The sequence below is a fragment of the Myotis lucifugus genome, unplaced genomic scaffold, assembly GCF_000147115.1.
Source record: "Myotis lucifugus unplaced genomic scaffold, Myoluc2.0 scaffold_734, whole genome shotgun sequence".
NCBI lineage: Eukaryota > Metazoa > Chordata > Mammalia > Chiroptera > Vespertilionidae > Myotis > Myotis lucifugus.
In genome coordinates, this window is record NW_005871782.1 from 42,743 (window position 1) to 53,994 (window position 11,252).

Consider the following 11,252-nt stretch of genomic DNA (forward strand, 5'->3'; position numbering starts at 1 on the left):
TAAACGTCAGAATCGGGCTTTATTTCCTTTCAGCTCGCAGGAGAGGCCCATATCCAGCAAAGGCCCCTCCAATTCCAAGCCCTGGGGCATGCAGGGGCCCTCAGAAACCCGCCCTGAGGCTGGGTGTGCTTGGATGGGCAGGGAGGGCCTGAAGATGGGACCAGGCCCTGCTCCATGTACTCTGACTGCCCTGCAGCCCCCTGACCCGGGACATGAAGGCTGCCTCCCTGCCACCGGGCCAGGCATGAAGCAGTGTGTCCACCATGGCCAGTCCATCTTGGATGTACCACCCCTTGCAGAGAGTTCAGAGTTCCAGAGATGACACTACCCAGAAGCGCCACCACCACCCCACCCCGTCACCGTTGTTATGAGAATGAGAGAGAGAGAGAGAGAGAGAGAGAGAGAGAGAGAGAGAGAGAGAGATTTGTGTGGGGGATGGGGGAGGCTAAGCCAGGGGGAGGCAGGCTGTGCAGAGGCCGCCCAGATCAGCATCGTCTTCCTGGGGCAGAGCCGCCCAACCCCCTCCTCTCAGCAGTGAATTCTGGGCCCCAGGAAGCACATCCCACCTAGTCCAGCCTCTTCTCATCTCAGCCCCAGCCCGGGAACTCTCTAGAGCCAGAGAATGATGACAGAGGGGCCTGGCTCCAGGGCTGTGAAGGGGACACCCACCACCAGAACCCTCTGGGCCCACCCCCACATGTGGCCCTAGCGGAGGCCACATTCCACCTCCTGTTGCTTCTCCTGCTCCATGGCGCGTACAAGATCCTGCACAAACCGCATCTCGGAGGCCACCTGCTTGGCCAGAGCCTCGTAGCGGTTCTCAAGGCGGCTGAAGCGGCGCTTGAGCCCGCTGGCCCCTAGCAGGGCACCCTTGGCCTCCTCCTGGGCCTGCCGCTGGAGGGCCTCGGTCTTGTGCAGCTCTTGCCGCAGCCGTCGCAGGTCCTGGCCAATGCTCTCGTTCTCCTCCCTGTACCAGGCCTCCTTCTCTTCATAGATGGCTGTCAGGGCCTCGATGTCCTCATGGAAGAGCCGCCGGCTGTGTTCCAGCCCACGCAGGCCCTCCTCGGCCGCCGCCACCTCCTCCAGTACCTTGGAGAAGCGCTCGAAGTTGATGTAGGTATTGTTGGGGGGCATGCTCGAATGGGACTTGATAGTGTACTCCTTGAGGCGGGCTGTCTTCAGGCGCCGACGCTCCGGTTTCCGGCCACTGTCTTCCCTCCGCACATTCCGCCGCCTGATCGCCTGCAGGGGGAGAGAGAACACAGCCTGGAACGGGGCAGGTGGTTGACCACCGAGGGCCACATCCAGCCCTCTGCTTGCTTTTGTAAATAAAGTTCTGTTGGCACACAGACATGCTCATTTGCATGCATATGGTCATGGTGCTTTCCTGATACGAAGGCAGAGCTGAATACTGATGCCAGGGACCACAGAGCAAAACATAGAGTGATTGGCCCTTTACAGAAGGCTGCCAACTTTGGCCTAGAGGTGACCCCTTCTGAAAGTTTCTGTGGGAGGGAGCCTAGCTGCGTGCACAGAGGGACCAAGGATGTCAGCGGATGCCTCGGTGAGATGGCTCTGCCACCATTTCAGGAGGCACCTCATCTCCCACTGCCCAGGCCACCACTCTGGGGACCCTCCCTGGATGCTGAGGGCTTGTCACGACCACCATCCCTCACGGGGAGCAGCCCCTACCTCACCTTGATCCAGGAATGCTCCAGGCTCTGGGAGATGGTCATTCTCCTCCTGGAAAAGCACCCCCCACCCCAGCCCGGGTTAGTCACACGTGTGCCATCTGCACCGTCCTCCCCGCATGGAGCAGCGAGCAGGGAAGGGTTTTCCAGGCTCTCCCTGCCCCAGTTCTGCTCTCTGCCGCCCGTCCAGGGCTGGCTCAGACACCTGTTCCTGAGGACCCCCAACCCCTAAATTCACCCTCCAGCCTGGCAACAAGTCCCTGAAATGACCTTGAAATTATACACACAATCCAGGCACGCACTCTGCTAAGCCAGCCACAGGGAGCCTGTCAAGGCACCTTTGGGGGCATAGGCTCGGGGTTCTCGGTATTCCCTGAGGGATTAACAGGGTCGAGACCTAACGCTGGGGTCAAACAACAAACAGCTAACAACTCAGGTGCCCACAGGAGGGGCCGGAAGGCAAAAAGAATGGGCAGAATACACAGGGAGGGCTGCGGCCACAGAGAGCACCTCCCTGTGAATGGAGGCTCTGTGCTGCCAGGACTTTGAGATTTTTTTCCTAAAACAAAAAAGTAGCAACCTGGAATTTCATGTGAAACCCCAATCTTAAAGTTGGCAATGAATTAAAGCTTCTTAAGACACAGTGTGGGCCAACCTAAGCCATCCATTGCTATCTCCAGCCCAAAGCAGAAGCCAGTTACGAAGACGTGGTGACTTGGAGAGAGGTCTTCTCGGCCACACCATCCATTCCAGGGAGACTCGTTTGGCCTTCCCACGGGGCTGCTCCCTGACCCCTCTGCCCGGCCTGTGCTTACTTGGGGTCCTTGACAAGCAGCCGGCGGATGAAGTCCTTGGCCAGCTCGCTGGTGTTGCTAAAGTACTCCTCATCGAAGTCATAGTTCACGGCTGAGATATTGGTCAGGGTCTCCTGCTTGGTCTCACCCAGGAATGGGGATGCGCCACTCAAACTGGAAGACAAACATGGGGCTCAGTGTCCCCTGTGTTTGTTCCATCACCAGGCTGCTGCCCGGAGAAGTGCTCACGAAGGGGCCAACAGAGGAAGGCGGACCTTGAGCCCTAACCATCCCACACATGCATTCCCTGGACCTTCCAACCAGCCCCCGCCCTGGCTGCCAACCAGAAGGCAGTAAGCAGTCAATGCCCAGCTAAGATAGATGCTAAAACCTGTGAGTGAAAATCCTTGTGGAAGCTCCAAGTATCTATGTAGATGTACAATCTCAAAGAATCTGCCCCAGAACATTTAGTGATTCCAGTGGAAAAAACAGTCACTTTCCAAGAGAATCTTGGCTGAGGCCACCTAGCACACGGTCAAGGTCGGCATCACCGGTGATGACACAGGTGTCACCTGCCTTCCTGATACTCTGCACTGCGTGGGCCACACCACCACCCCTGTGGGGCTCTGGGCAACAGATACTAATTGATGGTACAAAACATATATTTGGTCTTCAGCCTGGTCCTTGGATACATGGCTCCCATAACCCTTGGAATTTCCTAAAACATAATGATAGGGGGGCAGCAGGAAGTGTCAGGCAGGTACTCACAGGATATAGGTGATGACACCAATGCTCCTAGAAGAGAACACATGAGAAGAGGAAGGTCAGCTTAGCTGCAGGGTGCAGCACCCTGACTCCCAGAGTTTCTACAGGGCAGGGGCCCAGAGCCCACATGGGGATGCTATAAGCCCAAGGTTTCTGGGCCAGCTGGGCAGCAGGTCTGTCAGCCCACAGGCCTGTCAGCCCTGCTCCCCTTCTCCTGCCCTGGGGTCTCAGGACTGGCTACTTAAACACCTTTGGCCACACCCTCCTGTCAAGGCTCAAAGGGGCCACAGTGAGGGCAGGGCAAACAGCACCATGGCCCCACAGTCCCTGCAGATCTGGGACCCAGCATAGGGCCAGCAGGATCGGCAAACTGTTTTTTGTGTTGTTGTTTTTTTATAGAAAAGCAAGCAATAATGTATTGACCACAGCAAAAACACACTGAGGACAGTGAAACCAGGACCATTTCCCCCCAGTTGTAAATTTCACGGGGTCCCTTAGAGATTAGGGGATACCTGCCTGTGGGGAGAGGAGAAGGGAACGGCACAGGTATGCTCCCGGAGAGAGAACGTGCTGGGACCTTCATTTTCAGGGGATTTTAAAGGCTGGGCATTTAGGGGAGGTGTTAGAGGAGAATCAATAGACTAGTCATCAGCTTTATGCTGATATACCAAAATGAGATTTATTCCCTTCATTTGTCTACCCTTTGGTTATAGTTGGCAAATGGCACTAATTGGATTTCTGTTATCTGTCTCCCTAAATAGGATGACTTAAGCTATTTACCCTCTGGCTGGGGAGGAGAAGTGCAAACCATTTACTCTTAAATGTCCTTGTTTTTTGTTTTGTTTTTAAACATATTTTATTGATTTTTTTACAGAGAGGAAGGGAGAAGGATAGAGAGCTAGAAACATCGATGAGAGAGAAACATTGATCAGCTGCCTCCTGCACACCCCCACTGGGGATGTTGCTCGCAAGCAAGGTACATGCCCTTGACCGGAATCGAACCTGGGACCTTTCAGTCTGCAGGCCGACGCTTTATCCACTGAGCCAGACCGGTTAGGGCAAATGTCCTTGTTTTAAGGAAGATAGGATTTACTAGGTGGCTGCAACTGCTATTTATCTGTCTTAGTTTCCCTATTCCGCCTGTCCTGGAATTTTCCTAGCTTCTTACTATTCTATGACATCTTTACATGCTCTTCCTTCTGTGTCCTAATGTTCTTTTCTTATAAGGACACCAGGCGTAATGTTTAGGGCCTACCCTAATGACCTCATTTTATTTCTTTATAGACACTATCTCCAAAGAGGAGATAGTGAAGTTAGAATTTCAACATACGAATTTTGGAGGCATACAATTCAGCCTGTAACAGTCACTGAAAGCCTGAGAAATTGTCACAACCAAGAGAAGACTAAAGACACATGACAACTTAATGTCATATGGTATCCTATATCCTAAATGGGATCCTGGGACACTGGATTAAAAAAAAGAACACTGGGTTAAAAATTAGGAAATATGAATAAACAAAGACTTTAATTAATAATAATAATGTGTCAATATTATGTCCATTAATAACATATCCATTAATTGTGCAACAAATAAATCATACTAGTGCAGTAATGGGGATTTGGGGTGATTATTTGGGAATTCTGTACTATCTGCTTAATTTTTCTGTAAATCAAAATCTGTTCTAGCCCAGCAGGTGTGCTCAGTGGTTGAGCATCGACCTGTGAACCAGGAGGTCATGGTTTGACTCCGGTCAGGGCATATGCCCAGGTTGTAGTCTCAATCCCCAGTGCGGTCGTGCAGGAGGCAGCCGATCAATGCTTCTCTTTCATCACTGATGTTTCTATTTCTCTCTACCTCTCTCTTCCTCTCTGAAATCAATAAAAATATATATTTGTTAAAAACTGTTCTAGCCCTAACCGGTTTGGCTCAGTGGATAGAGCGTCGGCCTGCGGACTGAAGGGTCCCAGGTTCGATTCCGGTCAAGGGCATGTACCTGGGTTGCAGGCACATCATCCCCAGTGGGGGGCGTGCAGGAGGCAGCTGATCGATGTTTCTAGCTCTCTATCCCTCTCCCTTCCTCTCTGTAAAAAAATCAATAAAAAAAAAATTAGTTTTAAAAAAAATTAAATATAGTCTCAAGAACATCGTAAAAGAACTGACTTACTGTTACTTTCGCTATAGCCCCAGGATGCTTTACAAAGCAGTCACACAAATGAGTCCTTAGCTAGTGTTCTGGTCTGTTTTTATTGCTTTTGCCTTGCTGCACTCCAATCAGAAATTCCAAGTTATTTTGCACTTTTATGAAATAACTACCAACAATCAAAATTCATCAATTGCCCATGATGTTCAGATGACAATAATATCCACCACAGGATAATACAACCAAAATATTGGACATTGCCTTTTACTAGTGAAACTTAACACATCATGTCCATCACTGGATAAGACAAGAAAAATACAAACTAAGAGACCTAATTACAGTTAGCAGGACGCATCTGCCCTTGGCTGTGCCTGCATAGTCAGAGCTGCACAGTCCAGGTCCGGGTCCTCCTCCTCCTCCTCCTCCTCCGCCCTGCTGCACCCCGCTCCCCACGGTGGGTTCAGACAGCGCATGTGCAGTGCTTAACAGCAGGCCAGGAGCCCAAGAATTAGTCCCTTCTCACCTTAGAAGAAAACTCTCCTAGTTAAGAGGAAGGGGTCACGAGCAGACTCTTTCATGAAGAGGACTGGTCTGACTCGCCAAGTCAGGCAGGCGCAGGGGCTTTAGGGGATGAGGTCCCAGCAGTAGCGCCAAGCAGCGTAAGCAGCCTACATGTTTTAAGTTACGCTACCCGTGCCACAGAAACCAAGAAGGTTGGAACGGCCCGGCCAGTCCCCACGTGTAACTGTTTTCCACCACTTACTCACTGTGGTTCCGGAACACAGTTGCCGCCACCGTTCCTATTAATGCCTTTCCAACCCTTTCCCAAACTGTTTTTATAGAGGGTCAGACAGTGAGCATTTCAGGGCATTGTGAATATTTATGGGCCACTAATGGTCTGTCGCATATTTGTCTTTTTTTTTTTATCTTCACCCGAGGATGAGGACATTGATTTTTAGAGAGAGTGGAGGAGAGAGGGAAAGACAGACAGAAATATCGATGTGAGAGAAACACATCGATTGGTTGACTCCTGCACAAGCCCTGACTAGGGCTCGGCCAGGGAGGAGCCTGCAACTGAGGTACGTTCCCTGATCGGAATCAAACCCAGGACCCTTCGGTCTGCAGGCCAACACTCTATCCCTGAGCCAAACTGGCTAGGGCTCTGCTGTTTTTAATGCCCCTTTTTAAAAAACTGAGACCACCACTCCCAGCTCCTAGGCCTGTTCTGGCCATTGGGCTGCATTTTGCTGAACCCTATTCTAAAGCAATGGTCCGTCCTGCCTGTGCCCCACAGCATCAAGACCATGGGATGGGCAATGCCCCAGCCTGTAGCTCCTGAGGATGAACATGAGGAGATTCCACAAGGAGCGGGCCCAGGTGTGTATGCTGGACTCAGCGCTGGGCAGCCCTGGGTCCCCAAAGCTACCCCTGACTCACCACATGTCCGCCTCCAGACCCAGGGGTTCATAGTTGACAATCTCAGGAGCTGCAGGGACAGGGAAACAGAAGGTGCAGGGTCAGGAACTGGTTTCATCTAAGGCCACACTGGGCACATAGCCAAGGGCAGTGGTACAGTTCCCCTCACCCCTGAAAGTAACTGGGGGTCACTCGGGAAAACACCCACAAATGCACAGGCAAGGCCAGCTCTGAGGCAGGAAGGCTGGGACAGTGACAGCACCAACCCAAGGTCTTTTGGTAATTGTTAATCCTCACCTGAGGATATATTTTTCCATTGATTTTTAGAGAGAGTGGAAAGGAAGGAGGGAGGGAGGAGGGGAAAGGAAAAAAAGAGAGAGAGAGAAACATGGATGTGAGAGAGACACGATTGGTTGCCTCCCTCAAGTACCCCCACCGAGGCCAGGGGATTGAACCTACAACCCAGGTCTGTGCCCTTGATCAGGAATCGAACCTGCAACCCTTTGGTACGTGGGTCAATGCTCTAAACACCGGCAGGGCCCAACCTGAGGTCTTGAGCTTCCCCTTACCCAATGCCAGGGCACTGAGGGCAGTGAGTCAGGCATCCAGGGACCAGGCCCAACTCACTCTACACTGCTGGAGATCCTTGAATACAACTACCCAAGCCCTAGCCCCGGATGCACAGGCAGGGCCTTACCAACAAATTCTGGGGTGCCAAAGATGTTCTTGAACTCGTTCCCGGCTTCAATCTTGTGAGCGATGCCAAAGTCAATAAGCTTGATGCGTGGGTTGGGCACGTTCTTGTCTAGGAGCATGATGTTTTCGGGCTGGGTGGGGGGAAGGGAGAGCAGGGCAGTGGGAGGAGGATCTGCTGCTTCTGCTGGCCTGGCATCTCTGGGAACAGCACCTGGAATTTCCCTAGGCACCCCCCCAACTCTCAGCCCGTGGGGTGTGGGCAGGCTGATGCCACCCTGAGGGTCCAGGCCTGAGCAGGTCCCTCTCCTCAACTCCCAGAGCATCACAGGCCCAGGAGGGGTACATTCTGTGCCCATGAAAGCAGAACCCTCTCTTGAGCCCCCATCCTCACCTGCACCGGCCAGCCAGGCTGGTCCAGAGCTTCCCAGTGGGGCTTACCTTGAGGTCAAAGTGGGCGATGCGCTTGGAGTGTAGGTAGTGGACGCCATCCAGGATCTGCTTAAGGAACTGAGTGGCCTCGTCCTCTGTCAGCGACTCCTTCTCAGCCAAGAAATCAAAGAGCTCCCCACCAGAAACCAGCTCCAGGATGAGCACCACATCAGTCTTATTCTCAAAGATGTCATGTAGCGTGATGATGTTGGGGTGCCGAATCTCCCGCAGGATGTTCACCTCCCGCTCGATCTCCTCCCGGCTGACCCCCCGCCGGCTGGACGACAGGCGGCGTTTCTTGATGAACTTGGCTGCATACTCCTTCCCAGTGCCCTTCTGCCGGCATTTCCGCACAATGGCAAACTGGCCGCTGCAGGGACAGAGGGGGAAGGGAGGTGATCAGAGCATCAAGAGGGACCTAGACCCGCCACCATCTCCTGGGCAGCACTCTCTGAGCTCCTGGCACCACGTAGGTGCAAGTCCCCACTGCGCCCAAGATGTACCCAGTAAGTATGCTGCTATGGGAGTGCAAAGCGCACAAGACACAATGGCTGCCTGCCATTTTTGCAACAGTGAAAAAAATAAAAACAGCTCAATGTATACCAAGAGGGAACTGAGATCCATCATGGAAATAAATCCAGTGGAATCTTACACCATCATGAAAAAGAATGAAGGCAACTCTTTAAGCTCAGTGAAAAAAGCCACCTGCAAAATGACACACAGAATGAGATCTTTTTGTTTAAAAATGGTATATATTATCCATACATACAGATATATTTATGTACGTATATGCAGAAAATAAGGTCTGAAAGACACACACCAAGCTGTTAACAATAGCCATCTCTGAGGACTGGGATTGAGGAAATAAGGTCAGCAAAAAGGGTTTCTTATTTATCTGATAAAATTCCATACTGAGCCCTGGCTGGTTTGGCTCAGTGTATAGAGCGTCGGCCTGCGGACTGAAGGGTCCCAGGTTCGATTCTGGTCAAGGGCATGTACCTTGGTTGCGGGCACATACCCAGTAGGGAGTGTGCAGGAGGCAGCTGATCAATGTTTCTCTCTCATCGATGTTTCTAACTCTCTATCCCTTTCCCTTTCTCTCTGTAAAAAATCAATAAAATATATATTTTTTAAAAATTCCATACTGACTCAACTTTTTATAGGATATTTCATTATTTTAAAAAACTAAGAAAAAAGAAAGAGCCAATGACTTCAAGAGAGCTTCTTATTCAATAGGCAGAGTGAAAGACATGCACACATTTTCTTGTTTTTTGTTGATTTTAGAGAAAGAGGGGAAGGGAGAGAGAGACTGATTTGTTGTTCTACTTATTTATGCATTCTTTGATTGATTCTTGTATGTGCCCTGACTGGGGATCCAACCTGCAACCTTGGAGTATTGGATGACACTAACCAACTGAGCTGCCTGGCCAGGGTCAAAAATGCACATAACTTTCAAAACAAGAGAAGAGTGAGGATGTGGAGAAATTAGAACGTTCACACACAGCTGGTAGGAATGCAAAATAGGATAGCTGCTGTGGAAAAGTCTGGTGGTTCCTCAAATGGTTAACATAGAATTACCATCTGACCTAGCAATTCCACGCCTAGGTATGTATCTAAGAGAAATGAAAACATGTGTCCACACAAAAACCTGCACCTAAATGTTCATAGCAGCATGACTCCCAACAGCCAAAACATGGAAACAACACGTTTCTGTCCATCAACACATGAACAGATGTGGTCCATACACACAGGGGAACATTATGTGACCATGAAAAGGAGTGAAGCACTGACACTCGCTACAATGTGGATGGACCCTGAAATCATGCCGCTCAGTGAGAGAAGCCAGACACAAAAGGCCACACAGTGTGTGATTCTATGTATGCGAAATGTGAACAGGCAAATTCAGAGACAGAACTGGGTTAGTGGTTACCAGGGGTTGGGGAAAGGGGATGGGGTGGCTGCTAATGGGGAGATGAAATGTTCTAAAAATAGTGATGATGGCTGCAGAACACTGTGAATACACTAAAGATCATGAAATTATGCATTTTAAATGAGTAATTTAATTATATCTGAAGATAGCTGTTATTTATTAATCCTCACATGAGTATATATTCCCATTGATTTTTAGAGAGAGTGGAAGGAAGGGGGAGAGAGAGAACTTCGATGTGAGAGACACATCGACTGGTTGCCTCCAACACACCCCGACCAGGGCTGGGGATCGAGCCTGCAACCAAGGTACATACCCTTGACCAGAATTGAACCTGGGACCCTTCAATCCACACCAATGCTCTATCCACTGAACCAAACTGGCTAGGGCAAGATAGCTGTTATTTAAAAGAGAGATAAATTCTATGTATTGCACTCCAGAGGGCTATCCAATGTCCAAACTATTTTTTCTTCAATATATTTTTATTCATTTCAGAGAGGAAGGGAGAGGGAGAGAGAGATAGAAACATCAATGATGACGAGAGAATCATTGCTCAGCTGCCTCCTGCACACCCCGCCTCCCACTGGGGCCCGAGCCCACAAACAAGGCATGTGCCCTTGACTGGAATCGGAACCTGGGACCCTTCAGTCCCAGGCGGACGCTCTATCCACTGAGCCAAACCATCTAGGGCCAATGTCCAAACTATTTTGCTACCTAGGAACTTAGTTACATTAACTTGCTTTAACTCAAAAGTTGACTAAAAAAGGCCAAACAGTAAATATATTAAGCTGTATGGGCCACATGATCTCTGTCACAATCTTTCTGTGTTCTTCTAACCCTTTAAAAACATTAAAAAGCACCGAGGCCGGTGTTGCTCAGTAGTTAGATCATTAGGGCATGTGCAGGAGGCAACCAGTCAATGTGTCTCACTCACATTGATGTTTCTCTCTCTCTCTCTCTCTCTCTCTCTCTCTCTCTCTCTCTCTCTCTCTCCAAAAATCAATGGAGCCCAGCCGGCGTGGCTCAGTGGTTGAGCATCAATCTATGAACCAAGAGGTCATGGATCAATTCCTGGTCAGGGCACATGCCCAGGTGCCGGAAGCCGGTCCATCCTTGCTGCTTGACACAGTCGCTGCAGGAAAGAAACATCTGCACAGCATATGTTTCAAGGGACCTGGCATATATAGCATATTGTTCTTAATATGTTTGCTCTCCTTAGCGCCATGTGTTTTAACCAGGGTCACCTCTCCGAGAAAGGTGTTTCCCCAGGTGGGGATTTTTCCCTGAGGTTAGGAGGGGATACAACCCCTTAACTAAGTGCCAGGTGGGTAGTTAATCACTTTAACTACAAACAATCACGCTTAAGCTACATAATCTTTACTCCCTGGAATGG

At 50.2% G+C, this 11,252-nt stretch overlaps 1 protein-coding gene across 1 annotated transcript in view; it reads right to left on the bottom strand.

Annotated features, from left to right (window-relative positions):
- Positions 1-11,252, bottom strand: part of DAPK3 (death associated protein kinase 3) — a 19,393-nt gene continuing 8,141 nt past the window's right edge. Inside the window, exons 3-9 of the mRNA XM_006105910.3 lie at positions 7,942-8,302; positions 7,505-7,634; positions 6,829-6,877; positions 3,254-3,280; positions 2,507-2,659; positions 1,698-1,743; positions 1-1,242 (exon numbers count right to left, since the gene is read on the bottom strand). Coding sequence (XP_006105972.1) covers positions 706-1,242; positions 1,698-1,743; positions 2,507-2,659; positions 3,254-3,280; positions 6,829-6,877; positions 7,505-7,634; positions 7,942-8,302 — 1,303 coding nt within the window. The 3' untranslated portion in view covers positions 1-705. The remainder of the gene's footprint in view (positions 1,243-1,697; positions 1,744-2,506; positions 2,660-3,253; positions 3,281-6,828; positions 6,878-7,504; positions 7,635-7,941; positions 8,303-11,252) is intronic.